Source organism: Hoplias malabaricus, chromosome 6 (assembly GCF_029633855.1).
Source record: "Hoplias malabaricus isolate fHopMal1 chromosome 6, fHopMal1.hap1, whole genome shotgun sequence".
In the NCBI taxonomy this organism is placed as follows: domain Eukaryota; kingdom Metazoa; phylum Chordata; class Actinopteri; order Characiformes; family Erythrinidae; genus Hoplias; species Hoplias malabaricus.
This window is the reverse complement of record NC_089805.1, coordinates 28,964,878-28,985,628: the sequence shown is the minus strand read 5'-3', so window position 1 is coordinate 28,985,628 and position 20,751 is coordinate 28,964,878. Positions and strand designations below refer to the sequence as shown.

The following is a 20,751-nucleotide window of genomic DNA, read 5'->3' as shown; positions in this document are numbered from 1 at the left end:
ATTGGCTGTGGCCAACCAACTTGACTCCTATTAGTCTTGTGTGGTTTTGCTCTAAATATCAGGAATCCAAATTATGTGCTTGAACTAGGCTAAATGTAAATGTACACCTTAAAAAAATCCCAACACATGATTAGATGTTTATATTCATATTCTATTGTCATTAAGTTATAAAAAGGTACCCTGGGTTACCTACCAAGCTTACATGAAGATCAAAAATACATACATAAATACAAAACGGCTTGGGAGTACCTGCAAGAGGCTCCTTCATTAGAGTTCAAAGGGAATGGTATAATTAAAGCTTGAATGCAGTGGGGGCAGGCACAATGAGGCTACATGTATTGTTGCTTTCGCACAGCTCCAGGGTCCTGAGATTGTGGGTTCAAGCCCTGCTCCTGGTGACTGTCTGTGTAGGTAACCCAGATGCTTCGGTTTCCTCCCATGTTCCAAAAACACAGGATGGTAGGTGGATTGGCTATTTGAAAGTGTTCATAGGTGTGAGTGAATGTTGGGGTCATGAGATCCATTGGCTGAAAGACACATTCAAGTTTATTTTCTTGGCTTTCTTTAAGAAATGAAATAAGATAGTATTTGTAAAAATTAATAGCACTGATTAAGAGGTATTTGTGTACAAACAACTGAGAAGACAAACCATTTTTAGTGCCCCCAAAAGAATACTAGAGTGTACAAATATACGTGAAATGTGACAGATTTCTAAAGCCCTTTCTGAAAATGCTAACAAATCAGTGTTACAATATATACATTTTTGATAAAACATGTTTTCTGACAAGTTGCAAGTCCAAATTTATTACTTGAGAAAACATTTCATGACAAAAGTACAAAACATAGGGATCTTCACACCAAGTCAGATATAAAACAGAAGACAGCGAAGAACTGTCCTTTAAGAAAATAAAACCTCACTCATTAGGACATTATTACATTACTGTACAAATTCATTATAACCAGCTGCCACAAAAAGGCTGCCTCATAGTGTGGCCAATTGATTCAAGGAAACTCTGAGGTGAGTAGATCAATAATGCTTTTAGGAAGGTCAAGTTGAACACTAGTGAAATAGTGCATGAATCTGGGGACAAAAAACAGAATATAATTTGTAAATATAAAAATAAAAATCACAAACCTAACATCTTATGATATTTTGTAAATTTCCTAAATGTCATTACAAACTCCTCACAACTTTCTGCATACACAGATGCAGTCAATGACCTACATGAATGCTCACTGGTTTACACTGAAATATATTTAGAACAGACAAAATAAGCCACCGGTATTAAAACTTGTGTATCTTTTGAAAGATGTGAAAGCCACATCCTGTCATTGCACGCGAACAAATATGATTTGTCCGGAAGTCTTCTGTGCTGAAGGGCATATTTTTGTTTATATTTGCCTATTATAACTTCTAGCATGACTAACTTCACAGAATATACAATAAACAATGATATGGTTTCTTCAGCAGCAAAAATGCAGTTGAGAAAAAAAAGTGGCAAATCATATCTTATTTTTGTGAGAGAACACATTCAGTCTAACAATCTGGCTACAACATATCTATAAGACACAAAGAGTCCATCATGTTTTTTTCAGTTTGGTCATTTAGGATATTTCAAAAGGGAACCTGATATAACCGGTTATATTTTATATTACATTTTATATTTTGTTATATTTAGGTCAGTTTCAAAATATGATAAAGTAGTTTGGGCCAGATTAGACAGACTTTCTCAGTTTCGGTGTGGACTGTAAACACAATGCTCTGTAACAAACTGGGCTTAGAAAATAATTTTGGGCTATATTCAGGCCCAAATTTCAAGCCTAATTAACTACCTCAAAAGTGCAATGATCATAAAATATTTGGTGGCATTTGTTTAGAGTTGAGCTCTCACCTGCGCTTGACTTTGCCCTGCTCCTTCATTTTCTCTGATCTGCAGATGGTACGCAGAGATGGCAGGTAGTCAACTGCCACTGCCATTTTGTTTCCCAAGGTGCTGATTGACCGATTGGCGAAAACTGCACTCATTACCTCCTTCCTCATCTCCATTATCCTGCAAGCACAAGATGCGATAATCTTTTTGTTTACATTTATGCTTAAAAAATAAACATAATTAACATTCTTCTGGGGGTGGGGGACTAATCGCAGTTTACACCCATGTACACCAGTGCTAAATTCTTACCTGGGTTCACAAAATGTGCTATGGGCAAGGCTAAAACTCTGTCTGTGTGAGGCTACAGGAAGGGTCAGCTCCTCCACAGCTTTTCTCTTGACATCCTCCTCAAGCTCCTGGGCTTTGTCCCAGGCCTTAGAGACCTCAGCCCTACACTTAGAAAAACTCAGACTCTGTAGCACAGCATTAATTTCTTCAGAGTCAAATGCGCTCACAGGGCCTCCACACTCCATACGAACTTCATCCGTCATTCCGCTCTTGATCTCAGCGTCTGTCCAGTCAAACACCTGTGAGCTACAAGCGCCCTCTGTCGGAGGAGGCCGGTAGTGCAGACATGAGTCAATAAATGACAAATGGTCCAGGTACTCAGCTAAGGAGCACAGGCCCTGCGACACTGGCTTACTCCTCTTCCTCTCCCCTTCGGACAGTTGGACATTCCTCATCCTTGTAGAAATAAAGGTAGATGCTGGTGCTTTCTTAACAGCCTGATCCTGTGCTTGGTTTTTGTCAGGATTTTCAAGGTCATAATTGAGCTTTGGCAAAGACAGGAAACCATCCTCTGATTCAGAGTCTGATTCAAACACTCCCTTATCAACCAAACACAGCTTCTTCTTCCGTCTCATTCCAGAGGACACCTTCAGAGGACTCATCTCATCACAGTGCTCATCTTGCCGGGCTATGCTGTCATGTTTGTGTAAGGGTTCAGAGTTTGTTGCTGACAATGGTCCACTAGTGTACTCTGGAAGAGCACAGATGGGAAGAGGCAGCAGCACCTCCATATTTGAGTAGAACAGATTTATACCTCTTCTTTCAGTCTCTGAGAGGAGGTTCCAGCATTTCACTCTCTCCTGTGATGTAAGTTCACACTGAAGGGAAAAAAAAAACAACACAATACAATAAAAACGTGTCCAACCACAGTTGAAACCATTAAAGATTTTAAACAATAATAAATAAAATAAAGAAGTCTATTAACCGTAAGCAAGTCCTCGACTCTCTTTTCTTGCTGGATATTCAGGAGACCCAACAAAGACTCTGTGCACCCAATTAGACAGGCTGGTTTAGGATATTGTGGTCCATCAATAGAAGCATTTTCCACTTTCATATCCTTGCTCCTCATTTCACACTCAGGAGTTCCTGATGAGGACAATTACATTTCATTTTCAATGTAATTTTATTTGTATAGCTTTTGAATCTGGTCTCAAAAAGAGCTTCATAAGAAATTAGACTGCAGATAAATGGCTTTTCCTTGCATCCATAAAAAAAATCTTTTAATTTCTCATGTATTTTATCTCATATTTTTTAAAATGTTCTTACCTGCTACGGTGTTGTGCAGTGTCTGATGTCTTCTCCCACCACGGACCCAGAATTGCAGATTCAGGAGGCTCTGGCGAATATCACATTTGCACCAATGCACCAAGGCTGCCAGATCTTTAGCATCTGTCCACACATTTTCTGCTAGACACATCAACTGCAGGTAACACGCTACATTCACCTGAGGGCACAGAAAGCCGTTAACCACAGACGAGACCCACATACTAAAGGACAACACTGATTTACAGATTAATACAAAAATCAAATGGCTTACAACAGAAGGAGCTTTGAAATGGATTTCATCAAAATTCCCATCAAACATTGCACTGAACGTAGGATCTGAAAAGATCACAATTTAAAGGTTACTGAGTTACTATAATTATTATATATCTTCTGGAATACCATCCAGGCATTGTTCTGGAACTCACCACTGGTTGTCAGAATGACGGGTCTCTTGGTTGTGGACATGAAAGTTTTAACTGCAGCCAAGAATCCAGAATCATCATCAAATATCACGTCAACCTCTTCAAATAAGATAAGAGATGTGGCTGTTCTCTTGCCCTGATCTTCAATTGTAGGTTTTGCATCATGATCACTTTGGGATTTCTTGGAGCAGACTTTTTTAAAAAGCAGAAAAAAAATTATGAATTAAAGTTTAAACCAATGCGGAATGCATTTATGTGATAATCTGGCCAAATTAAGTATGAATTATGCATTGAGCTGGTCGATTTGGCCAAATTTTATAGCAATACTTTTCTTAACTTCCACTAATACAATTTAATTCAATATTGAAATGAAAAATAAAATAAGCCACAGAAAAATGCCAAGAGCTGAAAGCAACATGATATCACCATCAAACAAAAATCTTGGCTTTGTCAATTTTAATATATTTAAACTAACTTTAAAATTGAGTGCAATGAACTGATGGCAGCACCCTATAATGACCAACAGTCAGTGACAGATGCTATAAATTAGCGGTTTCTCAAACTTTTTCTGCTGTGCCCCACTTTTCTGGATGAGAATATTTGATACCCCCTTTCACAAATAAAGTGATTGTGCTTAACAGTCATTGCTAAGCATGTTAACATTTGGTAGCAGTGCTCAATCATGCGTAGCTCATTTGCCTTGCCGACCCCCATGCAATACCTCCACGCCCCACACTTTAGGAACCACTGCTATAAATAATATATATTGAAATAGTGTATAAAATGTATATAATGGCTATTGAAAAATTTTATATTGCGATATATATTGATATTGAAATATTGTCCAGCCCTAATTAGGCATGTATTATTTTTGAACAAGTTGTATGTACATTTTTAATATCATATATGATATTTATGTTAAAAACATTACCTGTTTGAGCCTTTATGTCTTGATTTCCAGTATCTTTGCCTGTTGGCTTGCCACCCACTTTAAAGAAACTGGCTAATGAAGTCGGTGCCAAACCACCTTTCCTCTTAGCTCCTCTAGGGGACTGAGGGGGTTTTCTTGGAGATGATATAACTCTTCTAGGAGAGTTCACCTTTTCTGTGATCAAAGAACCAATACAAAATCATTTAAACTGTGACAATTTCTCAGACTTCTCAAATTTGGTGGCTAGAAAGAACGAAGCACTATAGCTACTATACAAGACGAGGACAGTAGTGACTTTACTGAGCACTCACTTGGTGACGGGCCAGATTTACCAGTACTACTGCTTCCACTGTAACTATTGAAATAGGTCGGTTTATGGGCATTGACACCCTGGATGTCCACTTGGTGAGACTGGGTGGCCTCTTTCAGCTGAGACAATATCTGACGACCACTTCGCTGAGAAGAGCAGTTCACTTCAAACACCTATGGAAGGAAATTATGTTGCAAACATTTAATTAAAGTATTTTGTTCATATATATCCCATTTAATTTATAATTATTGTCACAAATCACAAATGTGTTTCAACAAGGGGCAAAAACAGAGACCTTAAAGCCAAGCTCTTGGGCACAAGCATACACAGCAGCAGTCTTGCCTATTCCAGTCGGTCCCGTAATCAGCAATGTATTACAGAGTAGGTCCTCTACATCATCCAGCCCCTCACTACTGTCACCCATCCAGGATTCTATAGTAAAACACCATGTTTAGAAACATACAGGCCTGGTAAAGATACATTCAGTAAGAGTATCATATATAACTGATAATTTTCATTTACCATTACTATCATCCTCTTGCTTTTTCTCTTGCTGTTTCCTTCTCTCTTCCCGGTCAGCTCTAAGTTTCCACTCTTTTAACCAGCTAAATGGTGAAAATTATGGAACATTCAGTGAGGTGCCTTCCTATTTCACAGTATCATTTCTTGGAAAATGTATCAAAGAAAAACATTCATTCATTAGGCTCAATGCTCTTATACAGTACAGACCTGTGCAACTTCCTAACAGAAGCTGTGTTTCCAATGACATCATTTGACTGCTGTGGTTGGTACTTCTCAGTCCATAGCACATCCTCCTTCACACCATCTGTGGAAATAAGACACATACTGTTATAAAGTGTTCCTAAAAGAGGAACAGTAACTTAGCATGTGACACCAAAAAGGAAAAATAAAAAACAAACAAACAAAAAACAATAAAACCCCACTACAACCCATCTCCCTCCTCACCTGCAGCACATGTGGACTCTGAGGATGGAGAATCCTCTATAATCACAGGCTCACTCTGCATGCTATTAGGTGTACTCTGTACTGTGAGACAAATTTCCTCTTTAGTCTGTTTGTTTCTCAGTGATCGCCTCCTACTGCCTCTGCCAGAAGCCATTGAGTCTGTGTTCTCCTGTGCTGCTCCACTTTGTGAGCTCAGACTCTCTACTATCACTATGGAATCTTCCTCCTTGTGCCTCGACTTCTGTTTCTTGGCCAGCTTGCCTGATCTGTCCCCATCATCTACACGTTTACGTTTTCCTCCAACATACTCAGACAAGCCAGCAGAGCATGGTGTTTTAATTTTGTCAGGTTCTGAGAAAATAAAAAAAGAAACAGAAGACTGTATAAATAGTGTACCTTAGGTGAGAAACTGGACTGAATCTTAAAAAAAATGTTTATGAAAAGACATTACAAAACTGTTTTAACCTGCAGCAATAGACTGTAACAAACAGTCTTTGTGTTTTTTCAAGAACCGAGTGAAATATCTTTGGACAGGGAAAGTAGGATTGGCTGTGATAATTTCTTCCAACAGTTTTTGTCTAATTGACTCTGTAAAATCTTCTTGCCAACCAGAAACCTGAAAAGAAAAACATTATTTAAGAAAGGCATTAAATCGTATTAATAGCTCAATACTCACAATTGAATGCAAGTTACAATGCATTCAAAAACAATTAACTGCAATCTTAACACTACCAATAACCTGCCTGTTCTCTGCAGGTCGGGTGAGCAGGTACAGTGGTGCTGCCAGCAGTGTCTGTGTAGGCAACCTGTGGCATCTGAGGTAACTGGTAAAACTCCTTCAGGCAACTTAGGAAAGAACATTCAGGCCATGGGAGAGTCCACATAGAGCAATCTGTCCAAGGCAACAACATAACAGAAATTACTATAGGAAAGCAGCAATGACTCTGGATTTTTGGATACCGAAATGTTGGCTCACCGGTAGGTCTCTGCTGAACATGCACAACAGGCTGGAATGAAGCACATGACTGAGTGTAGGCCTCCCTGTTTGCTGCCGTCTTGGCAATCTTCTTTTTAAAAGACTCTGGAAGGCCACTCTTTAGGAACTCCCTTTTTGCTTTAAACTGTTCGTCATCTTGAGAGTTTTCTGAACCATCATGGCTACAGAAAAAAAAAGATTTATTATTCTCTACTGAACAAATTTAATAAAATATTTCTTCTCATTTTAGGTATTTCTAAGTTCATACCTGCTATCATCAAAAATGGAGATGACTGCTAAAGGTTTCTGTATTTTTCTTTCTAAAAACATGGGTGCCAATTTGGAACCTAGAAAGAGCAAAAGAGAAAAATGTCAATATCAAATAACATTGCTACTAATTAATGAAAAAATATACACATTTTTATAAGCATTTTACCGGTAGCATTTTTAGAAGCTTTATTCTGGGATATGTTTTTGCCTAAAACATCATTCAAACTGCGAAATTTCTTCTGAGTTTCACCAATTTCCTCAGATATAAGAGCAGGACTGCTTGCAACATCTCCCACAAAGACTACAGAGTCCTGAAAACAGATAAATAATGGGGTAAAAAAGGTCTCAAATTTGAAGAAGAATTTTATACAGTTGTTTGAATTAGGCTGATACATTACATATTGCACCAGTTAAAAATAAATAACCCCACAAAGACCCTACCTCGTCTTCACAGTAATTTACTCGGACACATTCTTTCTTCCTTGCAGAACGGCGCACAGAAGGCTTATCCGTTGCAGTGGACTGTTTGCTTTGCTTAAGTGCCTTGGCTTTCTGGACTAACTTTTTTGCATGTTGGCTTTTCTTCAGTGAGTTTGATTCCTTTAAAATATTTTCAAATATGATTATATTAATTATAACGTATGTAAAACAGAATATATGACACTTCTGGTAATAAATAATAACTTACCTGTACTAAAACAGGACTTGACTTTCTGTCTCCAACTTTTGTAGCAGAAGATGGAAACACTCTGGTGAATTTCATTCTGATTGACAAAAACACATTAACCAATAATTAGTTAAGAATATGCAGCTAATTTATCAATCTAAATTACAAAACTGCTAACAAAGACACCAACATGAACTCACTTGATTGGGCTTCCTTTTTTGGTAGATAAAGAGAGCATCTCAGCCCTGTAAATACTCCTTTTGGGCCTATGAGATTTTGGGGTAGAAGCTAGAGAAGGGTCTTCCTGGGATACTGTAGCTTTTTCTGCCTTTTCTTGGCTTCTTGTTTTGCAAGGTGACTTATTCAGCTCAGTCATAGGAGCTGTCTGCCGGCGTGTACTCTCCCTTGTAGATCTCCTAAGTTCCCTGGCAGGTTGTGTTTTGCTGTTATCAAGAGAACCATTCTCAGTGTCAAAATCCACTGATGTGCGAAGTTCCTCTGGTTTTGAAATAGATGCTGGTAAATCTTCTAGTGTGTCTGCCAGTCTTTTTTCCCCAGATTTTCGGCATTGCTTATTACCAACACTGCTTGCAATTTTTTGCTCTGTATCCACTTTTAGCTCTGTATCCACTTTTAGCTCTGAGGGGTTCTCAACAGCTTTCTCTGCAGGCTCCTTCGCTGCTGTCTCAGGAGCTTTTTCCAGAACCTGTTTAAGTTTTCCCGGACCTTTGCTAGTTTTACATTTAGACCCTTCCAAACTAGGCTGCTTAAAGGCACTCATGAACTGCTTCCTTTCATCTGGTGTGGACCTTGGAGCAGAGCTGGATTCAACTACTGCGAGCTCCAAATCATCTTCAGGAAGTACAACATTAGATTTTCTTTTAAGATCAGGGAGAAAGTTTGCTGTCACCAGAGTGTTTATAGAAGGCGAGTTCTTGCTATCTTTTACTTGGCTCTCTTTCTTATTCCTGCTGAAAATCGATGCCACTCTTACTTCAGGGCTCTTGGTTGACTCCTGATTGGGGGAGACAGGATGCACTTCAGCTTGAACTGTGAGAGTTCTTGGTGACACCTGTGAAGCTACAACCTCCATATTACTCACATCATAAGAAGCCTTATCATCGCTTAGAGTTTCAGTGCCACTGCTGTTTGGTTCCGTATTTGCAGCATCCTCTTTGTCCTCTGTACTCTGACTCTGTAAAAAGTCTTCAAAGGACACAGTAACCATACTGCTATTAAGCATAGATGTTTCATCTACATTGACTTCCAGACTAGCATTCATCAGTGACTGATCCTGTTCTACACACACATCATTCTGGCTTACTCTTGCTTTCCTGCTTTTAAGCGTGACAGACTTCATATTTGTACATTTCTCTTCTCCAGGTGAAGCAAGATCTCTAATTAAACCATCATCCCCGGTTTGCTTAGCTACATTCTTGCTTTTACAATATCGCAGCATATCCTTTGCTTTTTTATCTTGTGTACATGCCTCCGTGGCATTCTTTCTTTTAAGCGGCTCTTCGTCCAAGCACTTGTCACTACTAAACTGAGACAAAAGGGCAGCAGTATCAGTTCCAAGCAAAGAAAAGTTACCATCTTCTATTACTACACAGTCATTTGGACTTTCTAACACCTGTACCTCCAAATCCTCCTCTGATCGCTTGTTTTGCTCTTTAAATTTCCTAGTACGTTTTTGCCTTTGTGTTTTACCCAGCTTAGGAGAGACATCCTGATAACTGACTGGTGCTGTGGATTGAAGGCGACTGCTCTTTTCCTGGGCTGGTGATGTCTTCCTGAAGTAATCTGCTATGTTTTTTGATTGAGGTGGAGAAGAAATCTTTTCCACAGTTTTGGGCAAGGGCAAGAAGTAATTAGTGATAGTCCTTGCAGATGGTGAATCTTCATCTTTTCTCAACTTCTTGCAGGCCTGAATACACCAAAACAAAACAAAAAATTAACAATGACATTTTCAAGCCATAAAGGCAAAGTCTGAAAACTAGGAAGGAACATAATGACAAACCTGAGTAGCCTCAAAATCTTCCATAACAGCTGCCATAGCAACAACACCAGCCATAGTTGCTGTTCTCCAATTTACAAATCTATGAAAGAAATCATTACAGAAACAATAAACCATGCTAACTGAAAAGGTGTAGGATGAGTTTTTAAGCCATGAGACAGTAACCATAATTCTAGTTTCAAAATAAGGCCTAATTGTTAGATAGTGTCCTATCAAACATAAACCAGCTGTATTAGTAACATTATAATGTTATGTCATCTCGTGTAGTGATGAAGATACTCACCTGTGTTTATCTTTCTTTCAAATCCCCGATAACACATTGTTGGGTCTAACTTGACGTTCAGCCATTAAACTAAGATGGAACCCATAAAAGTACTAAAGACTAACTGTGTGGCTAATTATAGATAAATATCTAAATACAAAGCGAGCTGGCTACCCTGTTTAGCGCAGCCTGCTACCGTTTACTGTTCTTCAATATCAATGACATGTATGACTCAGACTTAAAGAAAAACGGAGCGACACACTCGTGAATATTAGCGCAGCAGAGCTCACATAAAACGACACTAATGAACAACATATGGAATATTTAGACAAAACAATAAAACAAAACAAATAAAAGTTGAACCTGTCTCGGTTCCTTTCCCCGCAAATGGCGCCAAACAGCGACGCTGCTTTCGCCGCGCGGAGTCCACCAATCAGCGCGCGCTACGTCACTGCGCAACCCGGGATACCGCGAGCCCACAGAAAACAATAATAAAAATAATACATTATTATTATTATTATTATTATTATTAGTAGTAGTAGTAGTAGTAGTAGTAGTAGTAGTAGTAGTAGTATAGGAAAAAAAATATAAACATTGATGTCACATATTGAGAGTTAGGAGTGAGTTTATTCTGTATGTTTGTTATATTATTTGTATTAATATTAATTATAAGATTTTACACCGCCATCATTGCATAAATTTGGTTAAATCATTAATCTGAAATGTAAAATATTTACATATGAGAATTTATTAATGCCTGTGACTTTCTCTCTGGCGGTTGACTGTACAGCTCTCGTAGCTTGCCTGAGACTTTAATTCTGAAGAGTGGCACATGAAGTGTCCTTTATAGCTTATTGAGCGCTGGTACTGTTGTTTCACTCTAAAGATTGTGCTCTGTCCGAGATCAAGTCCATCAGCCGGGGACGGAAAAAAGGACAAAGCTGGTGAGAGAAGCCGCTGAAGTTTAGCTGTAGAACAGGCGTGTGTCCGTTAGCGGTGTTTGTTGGTGTGTTTTTTAGATGAAGTGGAGAGAATAAATATGCTGTTGAAGTGTGCTCGTGTCACTGGGAGTTAGCAGTTCTATCCATATGTAGCTTTCGTTACATGAGACAGAACAGTTGAGTCTGGGTACCTAGCCTTTAGAGCAGCTCATTGGAAGGTTTATAAGGATGTCTTGAAGATGGATGCAGAGATATTTCCCTCTTTGATTGACTTTGCCTGCAGCTAGTATTAAGGATACAATTTTGAAGCTTAGATTAGCATTATTGGCTAGCTCTAAAATTATACTGGTGATTTTCCTTGTCTCTTTTAAAACGTTTTCCCCACTATTACAAAACAGCGAAAGCAGTCATTTCCCTTTCGATCGGATAACTGTGTGCGAATGTGGATACCGGTGTAGGAACGTCCACGTGTATGTAAAAAAAAAAACTTCCCTGTCACTCTTTACAGAAAACAGTTTCAAATATAGACATTACACTTGGATGGCTTTCTTGTAGCGTGAAATAAAGTGCCCATGTGAACCGACAGCGTAGGAAACGGTATCAGCCAATTAGTTTCTGTTTAGAGAGCGTTCTCTACGGCTGAACTTCAAATGGCACCATGATCCCTACAGAGTGAACATCACAGGTCCTCACAGCCGAGCAGGGCCCTAAATGTTATGCAGTGAGTACTTTAGTCTATGGTTGAATAAGTGTCTCTTTAGTATACATGCAATTTACTATTTGCTAATAGAATTCGTTACTCCTTGCTGTAGCTGGTGGACTACGGAGGGAGTATAGAGACGTTGGAGATCGAGCCTCGTCTTATTGGTCTCACTCTCTGACCAAGAGGGCGGAAAGAAAAGTAGTTCCTACCCTACTTATTAATTAACTAGAATCTTCTCTTTTAACATATTAACCTTCAGTTAAATAAGACTGACTTGGGTAATATACTGTTTACTGCTTAAATAAAACATTAAATATCAAGAGTGTCATGTGAGAATCGATTCTCAGGACAAAGGTCTGCATCAGTAATATCAATATTTAGTATTGATCCGCTCCCCCCTCCAAGTCACAGAGCACATAGGGTGGGGGCGGGGGCGTGTGGCGGTTGTCTTGGAGTGACGGTTAGATCAAAATACAAAGTCCTTGAGATGTGAAGCTAGGGAAGATATTTAGAGGCTTAAAAAGCAGATCATTAATTTAAAAAAAATACCCAATTTAAACAATGTATTCTCAATTTAATTTATATTTTCCCCAGTTTAATGAAGCATAATTAACTAATTATTTTTGCTTAGTTCATATGAGAGTATGATTAGATTAAGAAAACAAATTATTATAAGGGCCCAATTTTTGAAGTAGAGGAGAAATTAATCAAGGGAAATATTTTTCTTAATTATTATATATATAATCACACATTATTAACATCTTTCTTTTTACTCCAGAAATTACAGTTAAGTTGTAATAGAATATAATTAATATAATATCTGGAGTGAAAGATAGGGAGCTGGGTTTTGAAGCTCATAATGACACCCTCTGGCGACAGTCACCAAATGTAGATCTGTTAAGACATAAGTATAACATGTTGCAATAAGATGCAAAATATATTACATTACTTTGCTATATGGCAGCTAAATATATCTCATTCATTTTATTTTTTCTACAGGGTTTGACCAGAGAGACTTTTTCGTGTTGTGCGGTGTTAAACTAACAGTGTTCCTGTGATACTATCATTAGGAAGGGCTCAGCAGTGCCTGGGAGCCCAGGGAGCCACTGCCTGAGTCCCTTGAGGTAGTCAACAAGAAACAACTGGACATGAATGCCGCAAAAGGAGGTCTGGTCATTTTTACGGCCAACTCCAACCCCTCCAGCAGGGAGCTGGGTAAAAGGATCTCAGAGTAGGTTGCTATTTTATACATTTAATTTCCATCAAACGTACTTTCATTAAAGGATGCATGGATGCATGTATGAACTTCCCTCCCTCCCTTTTCATATACAGTTGTTGGTGAGTGTTTGTTGATGTCCCTAAATCATACAGTCCACAAACATTCTCCCTCTTCTCTCTTGCTTATAGTAAATGGTCTTTTACTCATTGCTGATGTTATGCTTAAATTGTAACACTATGTTGTGGTTCCTCGTAACTGCTGAACCTGTACTGCCTGTGTGTTGAATGTTACTATCTGTCTGTCTATGAACAAACGATTGTAAGCATCTTTGGGTTTTAGAAAAGCGCTATATGTGGTGGGAAAGCGTGTTTGCCCCTTCAAGATTTTTTTTTCTTTTGTAACATTTGTCACTCTTAAATGTTTCAGATCATCAAACAAATTTAAATACTAGTCAATGACAACACAAGTAAACACAAAATGCAATTCTTAAATGAAGGTTTTTATTATTAAGAGAGAAAAAAAAATCCAAACCTACATGGCGTACATAATACAAAATACAACCTACATGGAAAGTGTTTTCACAACACTGTAAGTACAAAGTATTATAATAATATAAAAAATAACCTACACAAAGCTCTGTTTTACAATTATGACACTAGTGTATTGTTGCTGTACAATTTAAAAGATGTATCAACCAAAATAGTAACTTTACAAGAGAAAAACTTTCTTCTCTGTCAATGGAAGTGAATGTAAAAAGATATTTTCCAAGTAATGTTGGAGCATTTCTCTTGGTCTTTTCATTGAAATTTTCACATGATGTGAAGGACAGCTGCCTGTTCAGATGATGTAGTAAAGTAAAAATGGAGATACATGGTTTTTAACTGGACAGCAAAAATATGCTCTTACAGAGAGCAGCATAAAGTGATTTTTTTTTGTTTTTTTATTTGAAAAAGCGACCATCCAGTCCCAAGCCTGCTTGTCTAACCCTAATAATGCTCAACAATATTTTGTGTTTCCTGTTACTTTACCATCGTAATTAACCACTGCTAAATAGCAAAAGCAGGTTTCTGACCCTGAGTTCAGGTCTGGTTAATTTTTCATCTGTTACTCTGTCTGGAGACCATTCCTATATTTGTAATTTTTCTCTGTTTTATCCTGTTTTGCTACAGACGTTTAGGTGTGGAACTTGGCAAGGTGCAGGTCTATCAGGAAGCTAATAGAGGTGAGATATTAAAAAAAAAAAGTTCTGATGTAACCTCAACCAGAAATTTGGTTGATTTTTTTTTTAAAGTTAGGTCAAGGTTTTTTCCCCCTATACTTTTCATTGTACAGTGTTATAATTATATAGTACAGAGATTTTCTTTCAGAAAAATGCAATTGTATTTAGTTACATATTCTTTTATTGCTTTTACACGTGGCTTTGATTTATTGCCCACTTTTTATCTGATAGTGGGGTGGCTAGGTTTGATTTTGTAGTCATGTTGATAAATTTGCTAGTAAGAGTCACCAATATATTTAGGGGTCTTCAAGAAAGAAATGTGACTTTAGCTATTAGTTTAGCATAGTGTGTGGGGCGGCACGGTGGTGCAGCAGGTAGTGTCGCAGTCACACAGCTCCAGGTACCTGGAGGTTGTGGGTTCCATTCCCGCTCCGGGTGACTGTCTGTGAGTGGTTGGTGTGTTCTCTCCGTGTCCGGCCAATGATTCCAGGTAGGCTCTGGACCCACACGACCCTGAACTGGATAAGCAGTTACAGATAATGAATGAATGAACATGGTGTGTTGTTTCTGGGAAAGACAACAAACGACAGACTACTAAGAGATCAAGACGGCATCAAGGCATAGAGTATGTGTATTATACAGTTTCCTCCCTCAGTCCAGAAACACACATTAGTAGGTTGATTTGTGACTCAAGTGTCCAAAGGTGTGAGTGTGTCTCTCCCTGTGACAGAGTGGTGCTTCCTCCAGGGTGTGTTCCCGCCTTGCGCCCAGTGATTCTGGGTAGGCTCCGGACCACCACAACCAACCCTGAATTGAATGAGTGGTTACAGACAATGAATGGTTGAATGAATTTACTTGTGTATACATACATTTCTTTACTGTATCAATACACCCTCAGATTTGGCTTTCAGGATGGGAATTTACAGGATAATTGTGCTTTCACACAGGCAATGTAGTACTGTAACCATCATTTTGGATGGCCTGGTTGGGATTGATATGGTCAGGGCACATGCTGAATGGTTGATTTTGCAGAGGGGCTGTGCATTCTTTGCATTCCTTGTGGGAAAGTGCAGACAATACAAAGCATGTGGCTGGGCAAGCTCACCAATGAAAATGATATGCTCTTTGTATTGACTGTTTGTATTAGAATACTTTTGATCCTGTCCTAAATTAACTCTTTATATTTTCACATTGCTGTCCTAATGAAAGCTATTTTGTCTCCAACAGTAAGCCACATGGAATAATAGAAAATAAATGTAACATTTTTTGTCTACACAGAAACACGAGTTCAGATACAGGAGTCTGTGCGTGGTAAAGATGTATTCATCATCCAGACTGTATCCAAGTAAATTTTATTTTTTGTACTCAATAATTTGTTTAAATTTGTCAAGCCAAATTACATGTTGCATTCATTTTTCTCAGTATTGTTAACTACTGGGATTGTCTCTGATTGCTATGTTTTAAAAATTACTCATAAGCATTCGGCTTTGTCTTTACAGGGATGTTAATACAACCATTATGGAACTGCTTATTATGGTGTATGCCTGTAGGACCTCTTGTGCCCGGAATATCATTGGAGTCATTCCGTATTTTCCCTACAGTAAACAGTGCAAAATGAGGAAGAGAGGCTCAATTGTCTCTAAGCTATTGGCTTCCATGATGTGTAAAGCTGGTAAAAATGTGCTTTCTTTCATCATCATGCTTTAGTTTAACCTATGCATTGGTTGGCACTTTGCTAGTATTTAACAATTAATCGGAATGTTTGTCGGTTTGGCTCAATCTGCTAAATGAATATGTTTAAATATACAGTACATGGTCTTGTTAATTAGGTTGAATGTCACAAAATTGTCTGTTACACCGTCTAATTTCACTCAGTTCAATTCGACTTTGACCAGGTCTTACACATCTCATCACTATGGATTTGCACCAAAAGGAAATACAAGGTTTCTTCAACATTCCAGTAGACAACCTGCGAGCATCTCCATTTCTGCTGCAGTACATTCAGGAAGAGGTCTGTTCTAGCCTGGTGAAACTGCTGACATTCAGAACTGTAATTACCAGATTAGGTGTGAATATTATCTACCTTTGAACACCCTTAGGCCAAGGTTATTTATTTCTGTATCTGACTCAGACTTTCTTTATGTTCTCTATGGATTTCAAGTCAAGCTACAGTACATGGTTAACAGTGTGTATACAACTCTTAATATAAGTTATTTATAAATAAATTATTTAATGAAATACTATCTTGTGATTAATTACCCCAATTCCACTGAAAACAAGAGTTAATAAGCTTTAATTGAATTAAATTTAGTATTAAAAAAATAAATCTCCAATATCTCCACTAGAGTTTTGAAATAATGTCTGTACCTATCATTTCTGATTGTCCCCTATTTTATATAACATCCAGATCCCTGACTACAGAAATGCAGTAATAGTGGCCAAGTCTCCAGCATCAGCTAAAAGGTAGGCTCATGGCTTGTGTAAACCCATGAGTTTTGTGATGTTTGTTTGTTTTTGTTTTTTTTTTCTCCCCCCCCACATTCCTTCCTCCTCCCAAAATCATGATGCAAAGCAAACTGAGTGTGATCCTTTCACTCTGCTTTACAGGGCCCAGTCATTTGCTGAAAGGCTTCGACTGGGCATTGCTGTGATCCATGGTGAAGCCCAGGATGCTGAATCAGACCTTGTGGATGGAAGACACTCCCCACCTACTGTGAAAAATATTGGAGCCATTCATCCCAGTCTGGAGATTCCATGTGAGCACCCTCATTGCCCTTTTTACTTAAATGGCTTATTATAGTTGAATATTGCTTGCATATCTGTACATCTCTTTGTGGTTTTCATAACAGTGCTAATTCCAAAAGAAAAACCTCCAATAACTGTGGTGGGAGATGTAGGCGGTCGAATTGCCATCATTGTGGTGAGTTTCAAATCTTTTAAACATATAAACCCTCCTAAGTAAGTGAGAGTTTGATCAACTTCTGATACTTGAGGGGTTTTTCTTTCTGTAATAGGATGACATAATTGATGATGTGGATAGTTTCCTAGCAGCGGCTGAAACATTGAAAGAACGAGGTGCTTACAAAATCTTTGTCATGGCCACTCATGGAATCCTCTCCTCAGATGCACCACGTCTCATAGAGGAATCTGCTATTGATGAGGTTTGTAGTTGAATGTGATTGTCAGAATATTTGTAAAAAGACTGATCTTTCATTTATTAATTACTCTGTCCCCTATTAGCAGGTGTGTTCTGTCTTACCTCATATTTCCCTTGTGTGATGTCACTGGGCCCAACATGAATTGCCCCCTGAGATAAATAAAGTAGATTTGGTTTGAGTTAATTTTAGCTGCTTAATCCCTGTTCCCTCTTTAGGTGGTTGTCACAAACACCATTCCACATGAGATCCAGAAACTTCAGTGTCCAAAGATCAAGACTGTCGACATCAGCATGATTTTGTCTGAGGCAATTCGCCGTATTCATAACGGAGAATCAATGTCTTACCTGTTTCGCAACATAGGCATGGATGATTGACAGCCAGGTCAGCTGCTGCCTCGTCACTGCCAGTTGCGTAATACCCACAGAAAACCTATTTGTCTGTCCCATATATCTGTAAAATGTGGCCAAAAGTCAAAAATGCATTGTTCCTTGCTGATGTTTCTGTTGTGTAGCTTGCTACATTGAAATCTGTGTTCATATGCTTGAAGGCCACTATCATTTGTAAGGCATTTGTGTGATGTAAGTTTACTCATTAGCTGCTGTGGTGAAATTCACAGAATTGCTTGAAAAGAAAGGCAAGTTACTGGAAACACCCTTTTATTGATGTTGAAATGAGTTTTGGTCACTGATTTGTAATTATTTAAGGAACACTGGGTGTTGTTCACTGGCTTTGAAAGCTGCACTGATACCCCTTGGAACAGATGATTCCAGGAAAATTACTCTGATGTTGAGTGTAAAAGAATTGCTAATTCATGGCAAGTCAGAACTCCTGTATGTGGCCAAATACCTAATACAGTAGTCATCTATTAGACTAATGCTAGAATACTGTATACCAGTGTCAATGCCCCAAGATGTCTGTAATCACTGTGCCAATAGACAGTTATTGATTAATTGATTTGGTGAGTGCTCGACAGATTTAATTAATATATATTTTTTACAAGATTTAAATTCAAATTTCCACTGCAAATGTTTAATATGCAGGTTTCGTTTGCCGCTTAAACTAGGAATAGAGAGACATACTAATGTACAGATTTGAATGTTATTCATGCTAAGATGCTCCACTAATGCTTCAGCATATAAAAGCTTTTGCCAATAAAGGGACCATAGGAGCATTCTTGCTTCAGAACTCAAGCAGTGGTCATCATTACGCTGTGTGATGCCTAGAACTTGTTTCTCTCATTTCTGGTCAAATGCAGGGTTTTTGTTATGGTACTAATTGATCAGGCTTTTATATTTGTTCACTGCACTTGATGATAAATAAACAAAATTATATAAAAATACCACTGTGGTTTTCATTGTGATAGCTGCAATATCTTCTATATACATATCTTTTACGCAACCTTTCCCTTTAACACTCAAACAAGAATTTTATTTTGTAAAATTCAGATTTTTCCTCACTATTTGCCATTTGGACAGGCACATCACTATCCAAATCTTTTCATAATATTAAACATTGGAGGACTGCTGTTTTTCTGGAGTGAACAGAGAGAGAAAGCCTAGCATATCTGACTGAGCCCCATAGTTTGTTTATTTATTTATTTAGACTCGTTTGCTTACAGCTCTGTTCCTATTGGACAGGCTTGACCTTTGGCTTAAGTTATCATAAACTAACTAAGAAATCCATTTGATGATAATAAGCATCGTATTGTGTGAAAATTTTCAGATCCCTTGTTGAAGAACATTGTTCTTAAAGATTTATTAACTGGCACAAGTCTAACACCATGCCTTTCCTCAATACTCCTTTTATAAACAAGTGATTGTACGACCTGTTTAAAAAGTTGTTTGAAAATGTATTTATTCCTTGTTATATAATGAGCAGGCTAAACACTTTAGAAAATGTTGCCTGCATCAATTTCAGACTTTTTTTTTTTCTTTTTTTTTTTTTTTTAAGGAAAGGTTAAATCTTATTTTGAATACAGGTCAAAGTTTAACAATCACTGAAAAGAAAGAATAATCCAGCATTGTTCACTGCTTTACACTCTTACAGGAAAGTCACCAGAGGGCACTGCATGCACAGCGAGTGCAAGCACAGCATGAAAAATGAACCTGAAGTGGTTAATGCTGTCAGACGAGTGGCTTAGGTAATATTTTATGCAGTAAAGCTTTTCATCACAGATCACTTAAACACACTGTGACAGCTCTGTTGTGCTCCTGCTGGTAATTCTGAGACTGCTGGGAATGGATTATCACTTGGAGCATACCAGTGTGTGTATGTGTGTGTGTTTGTGTTTCCCCAGGAAAAGGGTGTGAATCCCCTATCATCTGCTGTAACAGCCTCAACAGCACAGTGTGCAGGTGGTTCACAGCGGGACAGGGGAAATGACAGGGGTCTTGCTGGAATATCCACACATTGTTTCTGCTTTTTGGTATAGATGGTGAACAGGGTACAAAGTGAAATTTGCTGAAGTTGAATATTAGGATCTATTATTTAAAAATGTTTTCACTTTGTTACATTTACAGATACACTGCTTCTTCTGAACACTTTCCTCAGCAATCCCTAATTATAACCCTGTATACCCTGAGAAGTTTCATGAGGAACTACCACATCTGTCTAGAATTCATTCCTCTTTTAGGTTCACAGCTTAAAAAAGAAAAAAAAAGTCCCTTAGCCAGATATTTTTTTACTAGTGGTACATAGTTGTTAGAAAAAATACAGTTTAATTCTGAAAATATACAGATTATTTTATGAATTATGTTACTAATAATGTTAATTATATATCTTGTTTACAGAGCACATTTCATAGCCGCAAGGTTACGCATAAAAATATTATTAGAACTTGTGCTTGCACGGGGCCTTCTTAGGCCTAAGGTTGCTTATAATAACTTTAATAATATTCAGTTTTATTCACACCGAGACCTTGAACTGGGGTTTCACTCTAAGAGTGTGAGCTCAGGTCTGTTTGAACTTGAAAATGAATTAAATGATTCAGGACTGGTGTAAGTCATAATAATATATCTTATTAAGGTCTATTTAACAATACACATCATTTTATATTTCCAATTAAATAAATGGCTTAAATGATTGTTGTCATTAAAGTTATTGGTAGGAAAAGTATATAAACATTTAGCACAATGACTTCCTAAAAAGAATGAACCTGGAATCAAGGCTTCCAATTCATTTAAATTTTTATAGCCTGACCATCAGA

At 37.9% G+C, this 20,751-nt stretch overlaps 2 protein-coding genes across 4 annotated transcripts; one reads left to right on the top strand and one right to left on the bottom strand.

Annotated features, from left to right (window-relative positions):
• Nucleotides 1–168: 168 nt before the first annotated feature.
• atad5a (ATPase family AAA domain containing 5a) lies at nucleotides 169–10,660 on the bottom strand. Of its 3 annotated transcripts, none has more exons than XM_066674649.1 (24): nucleotides 10,328–10,660; nucleotides 10,048–10,126; nucleotides 9,130–9,954; nucleotides 8,228–9,042; nucleotides 8,049–8,124; nucleotides 7,802–7,960; nucleotides 7,527–7,671; nucleotides 7,359–7,437; nucleotides 7,091–7,272; nucleotides 6,858–7,006; nucleotides 6,580–6,730; nucleotides 6,115–6,465; nucleotides 5,878–5,974; nucleotides 5,671–5,753; nucleotides 5,444–5,580; nucleotides 5,150–5,321; nucleotides 4,839–5,012; nucleotides 3,911–4,099; nucleotides 3,757–3,821; nucleotides 3,486–3,663; nucleotides 3,145–3,305; nucleotides 2,181–3,037; nucleotides 1,893–2,051; nucleotides 169–1,081 (listed from the first exon to the last, which is right to left on the bottom strand). In XM_066674649.1, exons 2-24 carry the CDS (start codon nucleotides 10,099–10,101, stop codon nucleotides 1,003–1,005), a joined length of 5,337 nt encoding a protein of 1,778 aa, XP_066530746.1. In that variant the 5' UTR covers nucleotides 10,102–10,126; nucleotides 10,328–10,660; the 3' UTR covers nucleotides 169–1,002. The 3 variants fall into 3 exon arrangements, with proteins under 3 accessions (XP_066530746.1, XP_066530745.1, XP_066530747.1); XM_066674650.1 differs by having other exon boundaries at nucleotides 170–1,081; nucleotides 8,228–9,233; nucleotides 9,738–9,954; nucleotides 10,328–10,658; XM_066674648.1 differs by having other exon boundaries at nucleotides 8,228–9,954.
• Nucleotides 10,661–11,133: 473 nt separating this feature from the next.
• Nucleotides 11,134–18,862, top strand: prpsap2 (phosphoribosyl pyrophosphate synthetase-associated protein 2). Its single transcript, XM_066675192.1, has 11 exons — nucleotides 11,134–11,250; nucleotides 12,950–13,181; nucleotides 14,339–14,391; nucleotides 15,667–15,733; nucleotides 15,888–16,060; nucleotides 16,284–16,399; nucleotides 16,796–16,851; nucleotides 16,996–17,144; nucleotides 17,238–17,308; nucleotides 17,403–17,549; nucleotides 17,762–18,862. Exons 2-11 carry the CDS (start codon nucleotides 13,099–13,101, stop codon nucleotides 17,918–17,920), a joined length of 1,074 nt encoding a protein of 357 aa, XP_066531289.1. The 5' UTR covers nucleotides 11,134–11,250; nucleotides 12,950–13,098; the 3' UTR covers nucleotides 17,921–18,862.
• Nucleotides 18,863–20,751: the final 1,889 nt, after the last annotated feature.

Bases quoted from the DNA above. Each gene is read 5' to 3' on its own strand.
- atad5a (XM_066674648.1), bottom strand. From the start codon at position 10,101: ATGGCTGGTGTTGTTGCTATGGCAGCTGTTATGGAAGATTTTGAGGCT. The intron at 5,581-5,670 runs GTAAATGAAAAT...GTTTTACTATAG, and splicing joins GCAAGAGGATGATAGTAATG to AATCCTGGATGGGTGACAGT. The intron at 3,822-3,910 runs GTGAGTTCCAGA...TGATCTTTTCAG, and splicing joins CGTCATTCTGACAACCAGTG to ATCCTACGTTCAGTGCAATG.
- prpsap2 (XM_066675192.1), top strand. From the start codon at position 13,099: ATGAATGCCGCAAAAGGAGGTCTGGTCATTTTTACGGCCAACTCCAAC. The intron at 17,145-17,237 runs GTGAGCACCCTC...TTTTCATAACAG, and splicing joins TCCCAGTCTGGAGATTCCAT to TGCTAATTCCAAAAGAAAAA. The intron at 17,309-17,402 runs GTGAGTTTCAAA...TTTCTGTAATAG, and splicing joins GTCGAATTGCCATCATTGTG to GATGACATAATTGATGATGT.